Source organism: Carlito syrichta, unplaced genomic scaffold (assembly GCF_000164805.1).
Source record: "Carlito syrichta isolate Samal-C Ts95f unplaced genomic scaffold, Tarsius_syrichta-2.0.1 Scaffold303272, whole genome shotgun sequence".
Taxonomy (NCBI): Eukaryota; Metazoa; Chordata; class Mammalia; order Primates; family Tarsiidae; genus Carlito; species Carlito syrichta.
The window spans coordinates 359859-379167 of record NW_007247368.1 but is presented as its reverse complement, the minus strand read 5'-3'; the positions used below and the strand labels follow the sequence as shown (position 1 = coordinate 379167).

Below are 19309 nucleotides of genomic sequence, written 5' to 3'. Positions count from 1 at the left end.
CCGCAGCCTCCACCTGCGGGGCTCCGGCGATCCTTCCGCCTCAGCCTTCCAAGTAGCCGGAACTACAGGCGCGCGCTACCACGCCCGGCTAATTTTTTGATTTATTGTAGAGATGAGGTCTCGCCTGCCCAGGCGGGTCTCGAACCCGCGGACTCAGGCAATTCACTCACCTCAGCCTCCCAAAGGCGTGGGATTACAGGCTGAGCCACCAAGCCCGGCTATATTCTTGCAAATTTTAAGTATGAACTTATTTTTAACTAAATGTTTTTTTTTAAAAAAAGAATTGTGCACAGAATAACCCAAATTTTAAAAAATAACAGCATTACATGTACAAATAAATTTGTTGTGAGAATGAACAGCTGGGAATAATTAGAACAGTTTGAGGTTTCTATTCCATTTAGTTTAATTAGATTCTTTAAACGCCTAAGAAGTACTGCTTACATACATAATTTTAGATCAAATTTTCAGATTGGGCAAGAATCAGAGTTCGCACAAGTTTGTGGGAGATGGGGTGAGAAGAATCATGCCACAAATGTTCTAAGAGTCCCGCATCATCTCCACAAGAAAAACAAAAACAAAAACCCAGGCCTCAAAAATCTACTTCCTCAAACGCCCAAGAGTAACTCTGGTCAGAACTGTTCAATCAGGGGAAAGGTAATGAACACCAAGGGTCAAGTCCAGAAAGTCCTGCCCACACAGCTCTGGATGGGTCAGCATCCCCATCAGGAGGCCCAGCTGCCGCAGGCGACCAGTGGACAACTTCTGTTTGGTGATTTGCACATTTTTAGCACAGAACCTTGAAATGAAGCAGTACCGGTCATGACAGAATTCTCTCTTTTTGTGTGACAGAAGTGTGACAGGCTCTTACATAGCCCAGAAGGAAGCAGGGTCACATTTTTCCCAAGAGAAGGGGACTGAGCAGATTCCAGGACACGGATTAAATAGAGGTTTCCATTCTAGAGCCTTTGTTGGCTTACAAGTCTGCGTCTCCATGCTCAAGGATACAAAGGAACTACATATGTGTATACTGCATCACTGTAAGGTGGCCAAGGAACGCTACTGTGAATAAAACATTTCTAAGAAAACAAAATCTCACTTTTTTTCTGTAAAAAGCAAAGCTTACCCCAAAGTCAAGCACTCACCAGTGGGTCTGCAGGGAAGCCTACCTCCAGTGGCCCTGGGACCTGGCTCACCCCCACCCCCTGACCTGGCCAGGCCCGTGAGGGCACCAGTTTTAGCAGCACGGTACCTCAGTCTCTTTGCTTGTGCATGTGAGTAGCACAGCACCCCTCACAGGTGTGTGGGGAGGACTGGCCAAAAGATGCCTCTAAAGTGTTCTCAATTGCCAGGATGAAAAGAGCTATAAATATGAGGTCAAAGCAGTGCTATAAAAACTTTTGAAAGCTGCAGCCACTTCTCTCCTTTGAAATGAATAACCACGAGAGAGATCAAAGGAGTGTCACTGTTACTGCCACCCTGAAGGCCTCCTCCCTTCACCTGGCAGAAACCCCAAAGAGAGAGGTTTACCATGATTCTTGACTAACAAAATCTCAAAACAGGTTGTACAATGGCTTCCTGGAACACCTCAAGTAGAAGGAACAGAGGAAACTAACACAGCTATAATATTCGCTGGAAGTAGGCATTAGAAGTACAAGGCATGGGCCAGGCTTGGTGGCTCAGCCTGTAATCCCAGCACTTTGGGAGGCCGAGGCAAGTGGATTGCCTGAGTCCGCAGGTTTGAGATCAGCCTGGACAACTTGGCGAGACCTCATCTCTACAATAAAATAAAAAACAGCCAGGGATGGTAGTGCACGTCTGTAGTTCCGGCTACTCAGAAGGCTGAGATGGAAGGAGCACTGGAGCCCAGAAGGTCGATGCTGGGGTGGCCATGAGTGCGCATGCCACTGCACTCTAGCCTGGGTGAAGGAGTGAAATTTCAATACAAAAAAAAAGTACAAGGCAGCCATGAGAGGAAGAAATGCAAATACACCGGGAAAACATTGTGTCCCTTGGTCTCTCTGGCCACAGAAGCCTGGCACAGTGATTCTACCAGGTTGCAGCAGCTTGCATAATCAAATGTTTAACCTTGGCTAAGTTAACCTCTTCAGCCATTAAAGGGGGGGGGGCGGCGCGGGGGGAGCAAAATTAAGCTTACGGGAAATAAACCTAATCAAAGCCAAGCGGGAACAAAGGGCACCAGAAACATTTCTACTGTATCACATCCCACGGGTTGGCTAAGAGCCCGGAATTTTCATTGCAACTTTTCAAAGAGAGGGAGAGGAGGAGGAAAAAAGACTTCACAAAAGCATTATCAAGGCCCCAACCCAGGATGCCCTGCTGTACAACCAAAATTTGTGAGAGGTCAGCCTTTCAGGGAGTCAAAAACCCAGCATGTGGAAACGGGCAGGCCTTTCATACAGTGGGAGGGGTTCTGAAAACAGACTACTGTTTTGCACTGAAGTCTCCGGGCTTCACAGATCATTAAAGGTTTCTGAACCACAGAGAAAGGAGGGCAGAGTTAAGGAAATAAATCAAAAGTTCCTTGGGGACGCACAAATGCCTACTTGGAACAGGCTTTCAGCACGAATATCCTCCACATTAAACAACAGGGAGGACTTTTCAAAATAAAAGCAGAAAAGAGATTCATTTTGCCATAAGCAACGCACTTTCCTTTTAGTTTAAAGGTTATGTGTGCTATAAAAAATGACTCCTGCCGCGAGTGCTCGGGGGAGATGGAGGCTGGGCTGGAGAAAGTGGAGGTGGGGAAAGAAAACAAGTCTAGAGAACAAAGTGACAGGGAAAAGCTCTGTTTGGGAGCAAAACCCCCAAACAAGCAAAAAGGTCTTGTGATGATCTAGGGGTAAGGTGTGAGGCAGAATGGCAGGCAGAATGGCAGCAGAAAGGAACTGCTATCGCATTCAGTCCGTGCCACTCTTACCTAAGAACCGAAATGATTTCCCCACAGCCAGAAATAGCTCTCTCTCTCTCTCTCTTTTTGTTGTATGTGCAACAAACACAGTTGAACACCTGGGGAAACAGACCATGCCATTTTGAGGGCAGAGCCCACATTGCTCAAGGAACCATCAGCTGTCTCCAAATCAGCAGAGGGAGTACAGCGTTTTAGAAGAGATGGCCAACCACTCGTCAGGGGTGAGTGCTGTGAAGCCGAGGGCTACATCTGACCCTGCTCTTGTCATCCGCCACAGTGGGCAGCAAAATGCTCGACTACCCGCTCCGATGGGAATCCCTGTCGTGACACCCAGGTGAGAGCCGAGAGGAAAGTCGACCTGCCCGCACTTTCAGGACAGCTTTGGTGAACAGCAGTGAATGGAGCAGAGGAATCGAGACAGGAATGTGGCTCAGAGAAGGTGGAAGATCCCATCTAAAAGTGAGCATCACTGACAGCATCAGAGCAATGATTTTACTTTAGAATGCAGGGCTCCTCGGCCAGTTCCTAAACAGGGCTTTAGTTCATGAGGGACAGAGAGAACTCTGTCACTCAAGCTTTGCTTTCAACAGCTGACATGAAACAAAAGCAGCAATGGATGAAGAAGGAATATGAACTCTGACAATTAAGTTCACAAACTTGCAGTGTATGCTTATGTTGGCAGCATTGTATGAACAACTTGGGAAGGTTTCATAACCTTGGAATATCAGTGTCTCACAGCTGTGTTCGTGAAACGTATGGCGGTGCCTTGCTGAGTGGTACTCATTATTGTTGCATATTTTTGTGTGGAGTCATGAGAATGTCAGAGCTTGAATTAGAGCAATGAATAAACATTAAATTTCTTGTTAAACTTGGCAAGAATGGAAGTGAAATCCGGGACATGTTAGTCCATTACAGGGATAATGCCATGAAGAAAACGGCAGTGTACAAATGAATTAAACGTTTTTCTAAGGGGAGAGAGAGCATCACTAATTAAGAGAGGTCAGGAAAGCCAGGAATGAGCAGAACTGATGAAAACATTGCAAAAATTCATCAAGTTGTACATCGAAATCATTGGCTGACTGTGAGAAGCACAGACCAAATAAACATCAATAGAGAAACAGGAAAATCTTAACTGAAAGTCTTGGCATGAGGAAAGTGTGTGCAAAAATGGTCCCAAAGGAGCTCTTGCATCACGACAATGCACCAGCCCACACAGCACTGTCTGTGAGGGAATTTTTAGCCAGTAAACAAATAACTGCATTGTAATACCCTCTCTACTCACCTGATCTGGCCCCCAGTGACTTTTCTCTTTACCCGAAGACAAAGGAAATACTGAAAGGAAGACATTTTGATGCCATCCAGGACACCAAGGGTAATATAACAACAGCTTTGGTGGCCATTACAGAAAAAAGAGTTCCAAAACTGCTTTGATGGGTAGACTAGGCACTGGAATCAGTGCATAGCTTCCCAAGGAGAGTACTTTGAAGGTGACCAGAGTGGCATTCAGCAATGAGGTATAGAGCGCTTTTTCTAGGATGAGTGTGTCAACTTAATTGTCAGACCCTGTATGTCTGCTTATGGGTTGCTTTCTTAACCTTTAGCCACCACTTACCAAAACATGTGGACCTGGCTGAGAAATCAATTGGTTCCAAGGTTATCAGCAGGGACAAGGTCATGGGGACGACCTGGGGTCATGATGAAAGCTAATAGGCCCTCCCAGGAGGAACGAGCTTACTGTTTTTGCTATGTTTATGTGGTGCTTTGCCCTGGAAATCCCTGCTTGGGTTCACTGTGAGTGTCAACACTGCCTAACTCACAGCTAGTCTGGATACACACGGCTGTATCAGGCAACATTTTCACTACATCCTGACACAAACACTTTCTCATTGTGGGAAAGGAGGGCTGGGTTAGAAGGGGTCAGTTCGAGACGTGCTCATCCTAACCTGTGGCCTTTATGCTCCTTTAGGAAATGTGCCCTGATGCTCAGGGCACTGGATTAACACACTGGCCTGCCTGCTGGGTGGAGGAAGAAGGGCACACCTGGGGCCTTCTCTGCCACTTTTCCCTCTTCATGGGTATCCAAGTGTAGAGGGCCAGACAACAAAGGTCCAAAGGAGCTCCCCTAACACAGACGCTGCAGGACACGGGGCATACGTGGGCAGCCTGGAGATAGGGCGGGGAATGTGCCAACTGCCCTGACCCATGGTGAAGAGCCTCCTGGGGGAAGGTTACGGCGGCCATTCTCTGTGCCTCCAAGGGACACGACCAGGACAAGGTATGGAAGGCAAGCGACACTGACTACAGTTTACTAAAAGGAAGACATTCCAAACAACAGAACTGTCCAACACCACAACAGCAGCACTTAATGAGTCAATGTCATCGGGTCTTTGGGAGAAGCAGAGTGGGGCAGCCATTCTGCAGGAAGGCAGGAGAGGATTCGGGCAGTGGCAAACACTTCAATGGACGGGACGGTTTGGGCAAGGGCTTCAAACAAGCTTTAATTTTTTTTTCAGTTGGGGTGGGGGCGGGGTCTCACTCTGTCACCCAGGCTGGAGTGCAATGGCATGATCATGGCTCACCACGGCCTCCAACTCCTGGGCTCAGGTGATCCTTCTACCCCAGGCTCTCGAGTAGCTGAGACTACAGGAACACAACACCATGTCTGGCTAGTTTTTTACATTTTTTCTGGTAGAGATGAGGTCTCACTGCATTCCCTAGGCTGATCTCAAAGTCCTGGGCTCAAGCAATCCTCTTGCCTCAGCCTCTGGAAGTGCTGGGATTACAAGGCGTGAGCCACCACACCTGGCCCAGTTTTAACACTTAAAATACCCATCATTCAAAAAGCTTCAAGCCTGAAGAGTACATCTTCCAGGATGCGCACGGTTCCCCAAGCTCTCATCCTCAGCTTCTTGAACTCCCAGGCCCACTTAATGTTCCCACCACACAGTTCAGCTTGGTTTCACTTCAACTCACACTGTGGCAACCTAATAGTCAGAAAGATCCCCAGGAGATCAAACCATGTCTGCTTTCTTGCCATGTTCAGTAAACTCAGTAGGTACGTGGTGATCGACTGGTAATGAAAATAAATTAGAAACTTTTTACATTCACACTATCCAGTTAAATAGCCTATCTCTCTAATTTCTAGAAAAGAATTTATTAAACATATTTATAGACATGCCTGGGAATTAGCATTTGGGAAAATAGTAACTATGATAGAGTATTGTATAAAATTTTTGTTTGAGTCTAATACAGATATATTGGACAAATGGGAATTTCTATTTGTAATCTTGCCAGGTGCATGGCTCACGCCTGTAATCCCATACTTTGGGAGGCTGAGGCAGGAGGACTGCTTGAGGTCAGGAGTTCAAGACAAGCATGAGCAACAAAGCAAAACCCTGCCTCTTAGACAAAACAAAAGCAAACAAAAGAGCCATCTATTTGTAAGCCTGCACAATTTAATATAAATGCAAATGGCTACATAAAGAAGCATTACCTCCTTGAACTGTATTACTCTGCCTAATCATCTGGTGAATGTAATATGTACAAAGTGGTACGTGGATTTTCTCCTGAGTCACCTGATAGATTCACATGGTCAAAAGAAATAAAGGCTGGGCTCGGTGGCTCAGCCTGTAATCCCGAGCTTTGGGAGGCCGAGGTGAGCGGATTGCCTGAGCCCACGGGTTCGAGACCCGCCTGGGCAACTTGGCGAGACCTCATCTCTACAATAAATCAAAAAATTAGCTGGGCATGGTAGCGCACGCCTGTAGTTCCAGCTACTTGGAAGGCTGAAGCGGAAGGATAGCCAGAGCCCAGCAGTCGAGGCTGCGGTGGCTGGGAGCGGCCACTGCACTGAGTCTGGGTGACAGAGTGAGACTCCAACTCAAAAAAAAAAAAAAACAAAAAAGAAAAAAGAAATAAAGAGCTTCAGGTGCTTATTTTTCCTTCTTTTTTTTTTCTGAATTGGAGTCTTCTTCTGTTGCCCAGGCTGGAGTGCAGTAGCATGCTCGCAGCCATAGCAGCCTCGATCTGCTGGGCTCAGGTGATCCTTCTGTATCAGTCCTTCGAGTAGCTGGAATACAACAGGCACGCGTCACCATACCCAGCTAATTTTTTGATTTATTGTAGAGATGAAGTCTTGCCAAGTTGCTCAGGCTGGTCTTGAACTCGTGGGCTCAGGCATACCTCTTATCGTGGACTCCCAAAGTGCTGCGATTATAGGCATGAGCCACCGCGCCCTGCCTTTTTTTTTTTTCTTTAAAGGGCTGGGGTCTTGCTGAACTCAAGGGATGCTTCTGCGTCAGCCTCCCAGGTAACTGGGACTATATAAGCAAGTGTCACATCCAGCTGGGGCTTCAAGTTTTGATAAGCAAATGGAGACCCACAGGACAGAGTGAGGTATTCTGGTCAACAGCATCAGATGAGCACAGCTTCCCATCCAGTCCCACTGGGATGACAGACACGAGGGGGAAGCCATTTTGGACCTCTCAGGCTAACCCCTCTGCTAGCGGACACTACCAGAAGTCAGTAGCTGAGTGACTTCTGAATACTCACCATAAAAACAAGAGGTCAGCCGGGCTCATTGACTCAGCCAGTAATCCCACGCCTTTGGGAGGCTGAGGTGAGTAGATTGCCTGAGTCCGCGGGTTTGAGACCTACCTGAGCAGCGAGACCTCATCTCTACAATAAATCAAAAAATCAGCCGGGCGTGGTAGCGCATGCCTGTAATTCTGGCTACTTAGAAGGCTGAGGCGGAAGGATCGCCTGAGCCCAGCAGGTCGAGGCTGCGGTGGCCGGGAGCGACCACTACACTCCAGTTTGGGCAACAGAGTGAGACTCCAACTCAAAAAAAAACAAAACAAGAGGACGACGGAATCCTGACTAAAAACTCCTGATCTACAAAGTGATGATATATAATATTTGTTGTTTCAAGCCACTAATGAAAGTATATTAAAATGTTTTGGCTTTTAGAAATTTATTTAAAAGTTTTGATGTTGTTTTTTCTACACCCTGTATTATCCCAAACAACATCAAAACTTTTAAATAAATTTCTGCAGAGTTTGCACCCAGGTCACCGGCTCTCTGTTTTGCTTTGTGAAACCAGCCATACACATTGATTCATGGGGCCTATGTCCTTTAGAATTTAATTACTCTTCTTATTGCTCCACATATTCCAGATTCCCTCTCCAAGACTCAAATACCTCCCCTGACAACTTTAGACCACAAGCCTCTGGGCTGATTCAATGTACCTCATTAGCACATTTCCAAAACAGAGCATTTGTGGGAAGGAGAATCAAGCTATGATTCTAGAAGCCACTGCCTAAGTCAATAATCACCAAGTCCCAAAGGTGCTGGAAAGACGCTGTTCCAGCCTTCTAAAATAATCAAACACATGAAAATCACTATTTCTTGCCCCCCCAAAAAAATCCAATGCCTGCACATGGGACCAAAGAGATGACAGAAGTTACAAATACACCTAGAGCTGATCACCGAAGGAAATCTCGATCTTAGTATTGTTCTGATACCCCCAGTGGTGTTTCACTCACACAGTAGATCGGGATTAAAAAGTTCCAGACTGTCTTCAAGATAATAAAATGGCAGATGATGGTGACTCACTAACAGACTAAAAGAAAAAAAATCCATAAACAGTCATAGGAAGCTGTAAGCTGCAGAGACCTGGCAACACGGAACCTCCTCCTCCACCCTTGGCTCTCACTTCCAGCACACACATACACACGTGTGTGTGCATGTGTGAGTACACTCTTTAGTGACTGTTTTGAAGCCAAGCTGCAATTGGCTAATGGCTTACTCTACTGCTTAAGACAATATTTTATTCTTGACTGGCTCAATAAACCTGCTGAGAAAAATAAACAATGGATTTCAATCTTATAAATAATCTGGAACACAGAACCGCTGTGCAAACAGCAGAATTGATTTATTGCCCACGATAAACAGCACAGGAAGGACCAGTGTGGCATAGTGAACTCCAAGTCCTAGTCTTTATTGTCTTGGGACACTGGGGTTCACAAGGATTTTCTGTCCATTACATGAAGTCGAAAGTTTCAACTAGCCTTAAAAACAGCATCAAAGCTGATCATGCAAACCGACACCAAAGAGTGAAAGAGGAGGAAACTGTTTCTTTAAAAATGATGAGGAGTTTTCATCTTTGAGGACCAATAATCATATATCTATGGCTACAATGTATGTCCAATCCATTATTCACATATGTGCAACCACATACACATTTCATTTTTAGCAAATATTAAGTAAAAACCCATTAAAGGGCACCTTAAAAGTAACATAAAGAGGTATTAAAATGAGATCCCAGCCCCAAACGCCTTACATTCTATGTAAATGCACATGTGCATACATGCACATGTACACAGAATAGAAGAAATGCATGAAAAAGAGGAATCAGAGTCAAAAATCCAAGATTAAAGTAAATATTAATTCTGAAAGGGCACGACAAAACAATTCTGCAGAGAGGAACCAGACCCTTGTGCAACAGTACCCAGCCTGGGGAGGGCAGGGGGCATGGGGCTCTCTGGGTGTGCAGCCCAGCCAGGCCTTCACAAATGAGGCCACTCAGGCACAGGGGGCACAGGGCTCTCCCAGCGAGTGGCCCAGCCTTCACGTATGAGGGCACTCAGGCACCTGCAAGAGAAGAACCCACACCCAGTTGGCCTCTTTGCTGAACCGTGAGTTCCATGAAGGTAAAGCACTCTTGTATTCACCTCAGACATCCCATCTGAGACAGCATGAGCCCTGGGTTGCCAAAAGCTCCCAAAACAGCTCTTTCAAAACTCCCAGCTTTACCAACTGTACTGATTTAGACATCTCAAGGGTCAAACCCTGGGAATCATGATGCCACAATTGAAAAGATTCAGAAGAAGAATTTGAGACACTTGAGCAGAACAATTTGAGTATTTCCAAAATGGGAAAAAAATAACAAGGTCCATTAATATTGAAACTTACTTGAGAAATTAAACATCTCAAAAAGAAAACTTAGCTTAAAGGAATTCTGGTATCCCAAGAAAGGTTTCTTCTGTTTGCTTTTCCTATTTACATAACAAATACAATGGTTTTCAAATTACAACAACAAAAATTTATAGATGGGGGATGTCTTTCTCATGGTGAGCAACTGTGAGTAAGACTGAGGCTAATGCTTTGTTTTACTTTTCAAGACAATACTACCCATTTTTACTCTATCTTCCTAAGTATTACTCAAGGGCATAGCTTCAAATAATATTAAAATGAACCAATTATTCAAGGATTAAAATTTCAGATACATTTTAAAACTTATCATTATAGTGTTAGTTTTCTAACAGACTAGATAGATGCATTTTTAAAACATCAGCAAACTAGGTTTTTCAGTGGCAGGATGGGTTCACAGATCTTATGAGGCTAAAAAAAGTCTACCTATGATATAAGATGTAAGCTCCAAATGGATAGCCTGAGTGAATACAACCACTGTAGCCATAACTTGAAGTCTTTCTAGAAGACCGATTCAAACCTTCCATTTCTTTTACTAAGCTAATAAAACGGTGAGGTCTATTTAGGCTTAAAAGTCATAAATGTCTCTATCTAGAAAGTCATCCAGGTAACTGGAATGCAGACAAATCATAAGAAATATGGATTAGCAAATAAATAGCTGATCCTTGTAAAAAGCATTTTGTTCAATCACACTTCAAAAGTCCAGGTTATTCTTTATTTGAATGCAGTTTCTTTTTTTTTTTTGAGTTGGAGTCTCACTCTTTTGCCCAGGCTGGTGCAGTGGCATACTCACGGCCACCACAGCCTTGACCTGCTGGGCTTCTGCCTCAGCATTCTAAGTAGCAGGAACTACAGATGCACGCTACCACGCCCGGCTAAAAGTGCAGTTTCTATAAGCAGCACATTTCATATCATTAAAGCATTGTCACACCGTTCCCCCAAGCTCCACATGGAGGATAAGGCCAAGGACAGGCCTGAGATGTTTATACTGAGAACAGCAACTATCCAAGAGTCATCTAATTTTCTAACACCTCCTTTTCTTTCCAACATCATCACCAAACATTTCTTACATGCAAGTTTCTTAAAGGCTTCACTTACACAAGGGAATCAGCCAACCTCTCTTAGATTACTCTAGTTCAAACTGGGCCACGGCCCAATCAAATATCCATACAGCTGAGCTTCTGCTCCATCTGATGGGAACAAACCCTCGGCACAGGAACAGCTATAGGATCACAGTACTTGTTGCCAAGATGCAGTGCCTGTTTCTACTGGCAATCACTTTTGTCTCAAATGGAAAATTCCAACTGTATCTATGCAAGGACAAGTCATTAGGAAAAACAATATGGCACATAAATGTCTTTCTACCCACCTTGACACTCCCTCAAAGTACTTACATTTCTTTTTCACATGTAAGAAATGTCAGTAAAAGAAAGCAACCCCTGGAAATGCTGTGGTATTAAACAATGTATAAACTTCATATTGATAAGGGAAGACCATCATCCCAAATAAAAAGCCTTACTAGAAACTGAACCAGGGACTAGTATAGCCTAACTCACACACTACGACTGTCTGCCACAAGGTCAAGGGAAGGACAAGAGTTTTTATAAAAAATAAGCCAGGAGTCACAATCGTGTTTCTAGGAAACAATGGAGGTGGGAGGTGGGAGAAGCTACATGAGGAGATTCTGTTACTAACAGTGAAAATAAGCCCAGATACTTTTTTTGCATGTCTGACATACTTGATAATAATTTGAAAAACAAAACCAAGCCCTAATAGTGAAACAATTTACAACTTCAACAGAATGAAGACAATATTATTTTAAGAATGAATGTATCATATAGGCTTAGGATTCTACCAGTCTGCATTACTGTAAATAGCAGTGCTCCTAAACCTTATTATACTTTCAAATCACCTGGGAACTTGTTAAAATGCAGATTCTGGTTCGAGAAATATGAACAGGCGTCCGAGAGTTGGAAATGTCCACGGGCTCCCAGGTGACGGTGACAATGTTGGGCTGAGGAGCACACTGAGCAGTGAGGACAGAAAGTATTTGTAGCAGAGGGACCAGGTTTAAAACCAAAGACCTTCTAATGTGCTGTGACACATTTGCATGTTCTTGGTGGTAGCAACCTATTTAGAAAACCCGTACTTTGTTATGTAACATTACATTAAGCATTAATGAACCTAGGAAAATTGTTTATCTAAAGTTATAATCTGAGGTTCAATACAACTTCATGCTGGAAACTCATATTGAACGCTAGTGTCATTTTTAACCGCTTAATATTAACAGAATCTTGATTACAGGTCTTAAAGTCCTTTCTCAACAGTATTTATTCTTTGCTAGGGGAATATGCTCTATGCAAATGATACGTTGCCTGAAGAAAAGTACAATTAATAGCCAGTAGTTATGTACATATTTAATAGAATTCATTTCGAGAAATGTAGCTGAGAAAGGGGGCTGATTTTCATGCTATTTCTCAAATTAAAAATTTAAATCCCCAATACTTTTCATTCTATCACTCAAAGTTTAAGGAAAAAAAGTTAAAACTGGCTTTTGGTCCCATTCAAACACGCAGCGACACATTTCCAACAGAGAAAATCAAGATAAAAGCCAAGCTTCCATTCCCACAAGTCAACTTTCAACTCCCCATCTTCAATCTTCCCATAAGACTGAATGATTTTAAGTGCCTCGTCTCTGGCCCTGTTTTGCATACTTCAGTAGCAGGGCTTAGATGCTCTCACTCCATGTCTTAAGGTCTTCCATGGTCCCTTCCCCGCACTCACCCAGACACACTCTTTGGAGGGAGTTCAAGGGTCCTCAAAGCCTACCTCCAAGCTATAATTGGGCCTACGTCCTACTGCACCCACGTATACAACCTCCTCTCTGGTCACTCTCAGTATTTGTGAGGCATGTTTTACAATTTCCTGTCTCTGTGCCTTTGTTCATGATATTTCCTATGGTTATAAAGTTGCTTTTCCCCATCCTCCCAACCCTGGCCTGTTAAAAATGAATCCTTCCTTCAAGGTCCAGTTCAAACACCACGCCCTCCAATTAGCCTTCCAGGAGCCCCCAGTTTCTGTGCTCACTTTGTGGGGCCTGGACCTCTGCTCACCAGGGCCCTCAGCATATACAACCAAACATCGCAGGCATGTAAATGTCATGCCGGTTCCCTGTAGGGCAGAAACAGCACCTGCTTCTCTTCATCGACATCCCACCCATTACAGGGCCCTACTTGGAAAAAAAAAAACTATATAGAATATTGAGTTCTGAAAATAGGAAGTGAGTGAAAATGAGTTTCTAGTGCAGTAAGTATTAATGCACCCCCAACTGGGCTTACAAATAACATGAGCTTAATCTCTATGGGGCCATGTGCTCGGAAATAAGACTCAGGTGATGAGAAAGCCAAAGCATGTGCCTTCTCACTTTCCATCTTCCTCCAGAGGCCAACACTTTAGGGGCGCCTCTTCTTCTACCAAGTTGGGGCAGAATCATTTTCTTGCTAAACTCAGTGGCATCGGAGACAAGAACAGCAATGCCAGACCACGGAGGAAGTGCCCCCCAAGTCTGCGATGCGATGCTAGCTGAATCTCTGAGTAACAGGAGGCACGGCTATTAACAAAGGCCAGGACGCAAGGGACTATCATCCAGGTGTCAGACATGGAAAGTCTTCAGTTCAAATAACATAGACATGGTCTCAGAAAAGAGATACGTCACCACCACCTGAATAACCATTTTATAACATTAAAGAAAGTTGCACTGTATATAAAAATCAGATGAAACTTATTTTTGGATCCTCCATGACTCTGTGTGGCCCATAACATGGGTCACCCTTCAGGGAATGAAGGTTCTCTGTGAGGCCTCTTATTTTGTCAGGCAAAAGGTCATATGATTCATCTACCCAACAACACAGTGGCAGTGCTCAAAGCAGAATCAAGAGGTCTGGCTCGCCACCGTCCTCCCTGAAGCTCAGTGGCAGGACACTCTGTGATTTCCCCAAATGTATGAACACCTAAGGCTGATGTGGTTAGGTCAAACAGTAGCTTGAGCGAGATGAGGAATTCAGGAAAGGTGAATCTGGGGGGCTCTGCCCAGATTCCTCACCGTAATTTACCAATTAATGATATACTTTATAAGCATATCGAGGGGAGGTCAATGGTTATACAGAAAGAGAGAATGGGGAAAAGGATAATAAACTACAGGGCATTTGTATAACCATGATGCTATAAGACCTGACTTGCAGTTACCCTCCTGGGTACCATGAGGTTACACATAATACCTATTCAACTAAACATCTATATAAACAGTTGGTTTTCCGCAATGACAGCCACTAGTCCCACTTCAGCGGGCAGCAGTGTTCAGAGAAAAGACAGATTTAGGTCCTGTGTAATAAACACAAGAGACCAACAGAGCTAGGAAAGTTGTTGATATCTATGCCCACTAGGAACCTTTCTCTACCAAAACTGCACCGAATGAACTGCTAAGAATGAAAGCCTCCTGAACAAAACTTCAAGAGGAAGCTCTTTAAACCAGGAACTGCCCTTCATGCACCCCTAGATTTTTAATTAAAAGAGGTTTTGGCAAGACAGACTAATGAAAACCAGGTAACTTCTTTTTATACAGGCTTAATATATTTACAAGCAGCAAGTAATTCTGTACTTTCGATAGCATTTTGCTGCTTTATGCAGTATTTGGGGGACGTAAGAAGAATAATCATTTTCAAGTATTTTTTTGCATTCTTTATAGACTATATCTCATTTAAATTCTCAGAACAATTCTAAGAGGTAGGAATGATCACCCCATTTTACAAACAGAGAAATTAACCCTTTGCACTCAAGGGACATAAAGAGATTGCTGATGATTACATATGACAAATTTATGCTAGCACAAATTTTCCAAAAATGTATGGTTCTTTGAAGTTTTCCATTCAAGCTGCACCAAAAAGCAAATAAAGAGATGGAACATATGCTGAGATATGACCGATCAGTTGAGAAGTGGTTTTCAGGAATCATGAGTGTGTCCTTCTGCATCGACTTTGAACAACGACTGGACAATAAATTACATACTACTAATGTGGGATGAAGAAAATGAGACTGCATTATCTGCTTGAACAGAAAAACACGAGGTGGAAGACCTCCAACAAATTACTATTGCACAACATGTATCAATGAACTTGCAATGCACGTCGGTGACTGTTACACATGTTACCCCATGCTAGAAAAGCATAAAATATAAAATTTTGATTTTTTTTGGTCATAAACAAGTTGCCCAATTTCCAAAATTCCATTATAAGTCAAATACCACTACAGTTTAAATAACTGGTTCCAACACTATACTATGTAATATGAAATGATCCGTTTTTTACTATTGCGTAAGACAAGTGCAGTCAAGTTGCCGACAGATGATCTCAAGATGTTTCTGAGTGCACAGGGCTAAAGGACAGAGGACAGAGGGGTCTGAATAATCTGCCTGAGGCCCCAGGGCAAGTAAGCAGCAGAGGGGGCCAGAAGCTTATACCCTGACAGCTAGAGATGCAAGGATTTTATGAAGACTCGGACAATTCTCATGAAAAGAAACGCCATTTTAGAGAAAATAATTTCCAAGGATTTGACTCGAACTTCCCAACAAACAGCTCCAAGTAGACTACACAGTTGTAAGCGATCAAGTACTACAGTTACTGGTAAGGCCGAGAATAGAACACAGGTCTGCTGACCCTCGTGCCTGTGCCCATCAGGCATGTTCTTTTGGATGCTGACACCCTTCTGATGTTTCAAGTCACTTGATAATAGCAAATAAATGAGTTAACGAATCTGGGAGACATAAGAGAATGTGAGCTGGGGGTGGTGGCGAACACCTGAAATTCCAACTGCTTGGGAGGCCAAGGCAGGAGGATCACATGAGCCCAGAAGTTTGAGATTAGTCTAAGCAACACAGCAAGACGCCAATTTGTTTAAAGAGAGAGAGAGAGAGAGAAAGAGAAAATGAAAAGGATTTAGATAAGAGGAATGAGCTATAAAAAAGGGCATGGCCACAAGAAAAATTCTACCCAGAAAGCTTTGAACCAAGAACGTTGGTATCTGCACATTTTCTCATCTTCTGTGGCAAAAAGTGAAAAATAACCTTTGCTCTCCCCTCCCTGCGGGCTGTGAATGATTAGCTTGGCTATGCTGATAACTAAAGGAAATAACTAAAGGAAACGCAAGATGAGTGCCTCTCCCAGCTCATTAGACTACTTAACAGATTTACCCTACTACCAAACTCCTCCAGTGCAATGTAAAAGACAGCAGGACACCATGAATGTTCAGCAAATGTCAGCCCCAATAAATCCTCCATTGCGGCAAACAACTCTCCCATTAGTTCCAACGATGGCGCCCTAATGAAGAGCCTGGAAAAAGGAAGACTGCTGGGTGCCAGACAAGGCAGGAGAGGAGCCACCAGGCTGAGAAACAGCAACAGGAGAGACAGAAAAGAGGCACCTGGAAAAGACAACCAGAGAAGCAGCACACAAGGCTGGTGTAATGAGAATGTCTCCATGGGAGAAAAAAGGCTATTTACTTATTGAGTCACACATCATCAGTAAGAAGAACAATCAAGATCAAGAAGCTGGGAGTGGTGGCTCATGCTGGTAATCCTAGCACTTTGAGAGGCTGAAATGGGAGCTCAAGACCCTCCTGGGCAACATGGTGAGACCTTGACTCTACAAAAAAAATCAAAAAATTAGCTGGGTGTGGTGACATGCACCTGTAGTCCCAACTTCTTGGGAGGCTGAATTAGGAGAATAGCTTGGGACCAGGAGTCTGAGGCTGTGATGATCTGTGATTGTGCCACTGCACTACTGTACTCCAGCCTGGGTGACAGAATAAGACCCTGACTAAACAAAACAAAACAAAATAGAACAAGAAGAAAAACAGACTGGAAGAACCTTACCAAAGTTATTTACATCTGTTTCCACTAGGGACAGAAAATACATTTCCAAATACAGGCAGTAGATTTTAGATGTAAGCTTAAGCTTTCTATTCTAAATTTATTTTTTAAACATAAAGATAAAATAATTGTAAGAGATTTCTTGTATCAAATTCTTCATGGTTTGCAACTTCCAGCACAACAGAGATAGATAAGACTTGGGTTGAGAGGTTACAATCTGGGTGACACATCTTTAGGACAAATCTACTCAATGACCACTCACTTTTTTCACTCAGCCAAACCAAGATGCTACATTCAAGGAAAGGCATTTTAATTTTCAAAAGTACACACCAAACTTGAAATAACTGAAATCCCCATTTAAATATTCCTTTCCAGCTTGTTCTGGAAACAGCAAGAGGTAAGTTGTTTGTATGGACAGATTGGCTCCAAAATACATATTAGTTTAATATTTATAAACAGTTTTCTCTTTCTTTTATTTTTACCATTCTCATTATGACTATCCCAGCACATTAGATATATGACACATATTTAAAGTTTAATATAATCACCACTAATTGATTCAAATCACCAATTTATACAAGGCTACACTCAAAATCGTAGGATCTTTCCTTCCCATTTAGGAGTTATCACTGTCCTTCATCTATCACTGTCCTAAGGTACTACTATATACTAAAAGCGTCCAGAAAAACAGTTCATTTTTAAGTCAGTTAAAAGTAAGAGAAAAAAAAATCAGTAAACAACACCCAATCAGAAAACTAAGCAAAACAAACCAACCTGTTTCCTTTCACAATGAGTATTTTTCACCCATCTCCCACCTCCATTCCCTAAAAAAGCAGCTCAGTGTCTAGGTAGCTAAAATGGGGACCACCCCTCCCAGAGGCCTGAAGAGTGTTTCCGGTTGCTGGGTCCTGCTTCGGCCTCAGACACGGGAGTGTAAGTCCTACCGCAGTCCCTCCATTCCTTGGCCTCGCCAGAAGGAAGGCTCACCCCCACCACACCACCTGTAAGAAGATCAGGGGGGCAGGCAGTGACAGGTCAAGGAGAAGGAATCCCTTCCTGCAGCTCTTCCTGTAGTCACACTCTCAAGTTTCCTCAGCACACCTTCCTACCTCAGGCTCATCACGAGTATTCGTCAGATCTGACCTCCAGCTTTGTGAAATACCAAAGGAATTTTTTAAAAGCTCCATTTAAGCAATTTATGCAAAACCTTGTGTATCTGTCCAGTGAAAGTGCAAACTTTTAGGGCTGGAATAGTAAAGAGATAAAACTACTCTTCCAAACACAGCAACATCAAATAAAGGATAAAAAAGTATTACAGTGAGTCATAAACCTCTTAATTCTATTGTCTGGTTTCACTAATGACTTTTACCAATTACTGAACCCAAATTAGTGATAAATAATGTTTAACATTAGATCTTAACTCTCCAACAACCCCTCCCCACCTTTCTGTTCTTACAACGGAAGTCCCTGCTCTTCAAGGGGACAAGCATACCTGTCACTTGACTATCTAAAATCATTAGCTAAAAGGAAAAGCCAAGGAAGTAAAACAGAACTGCAGAGGCCAGCCTGAGTCTGAGCATAGCAGAGGGTTAAAGGAAACCATTTCATAAGATCAAACGTGGAGAAGCAGCAGGAGCAAAGAGGAAAAAATCAAGTTACATAAAGTCCGACTATACTCACTGTTTCCTTATTGGGAAGCAGCTCCTTTTTGATTCTGAAGAAGTTCTTGCCGTACTGCCTGAGTCCCTTAACGAAGCGTTTCTGCGATAAAAAGAAACAACAAATGGGATGTAAAACCAAAACCAAAACAGGATGTCAGCAAAGCAAAGACATCTACAATCAGCAGAATAACAACGACCAAAAAAGTCTCGGCTGCGGAACACAGGCTGGGCTAGGAGGGAATCTGGGCAGCACAGCTGAGACCCACCGGCCGGGCAGGCCCGACAGCCTCCATCAGGACCGCGATCCCACCGCCCAGCCAGGGCAGCACGACGAGAAGGATACCCTGTGCCGGAAGCTGAGAAGCAAGCTGTCCCCTCTGCCACCAGACACAGCCTGGCGCTCGAAGGTATAAACAAATCAGCTCCATGTTTTAATAAAACAGCACAACTGCTTTCCCACCCGAGAGCCAAGCTTCCTAGAAGTGTGGAGCAGAAAGGGGAACAGACCCGGACGCGGAGACTCTTCTCCAGAAGGGCCCCTGCAGGGTTAAAAGGCCCCTTTCCTTAATCCAAGGAATTCGCCAGCAAGGCACCGACAGCGCGGAAGCCCACTGGGAGCCGAAGCCCAGCTGGCCTGCCCCGCCATCTCCGTCATTAAAAGCCACTCCAAGCCACCAAATAAAGAATCATCAGCACCCCTGCCCCCCTCCCGACGCCCCCCACGTTCGCAGCAGTCTCGGGCTCGCCCCGAGCCCGGCCCGAGACTTTCACTTCGTCCCATTCCTCCCGAACAGCGCCCGCCCGCCC

At 43.9% G+C, this 19309-nt stretch overlaps 1 protein-coding gene across 1 annotated transcript in view; it reads right to left on the bottom strand.

Moving 5' to 3' along the window:
• The window catches only part of RERE (arginine-glutamic acid dipeptide repeats), a 289136-nt gene that overhangs the window by 49183 nt on the left and 220644 nt on the right, over window positions 1-19309 (bottom strand). Inside the window, exon 11 of the mRNA XM_008058270.1 lies at window positions 18522-18602. Coding sequence (XP_008056461.1) covers window positions 18522-18602 — 81 coding nt within the window. The remainder of the gene's footprint in view (window positions 1-18521; window positions 18603-19309) is intronic.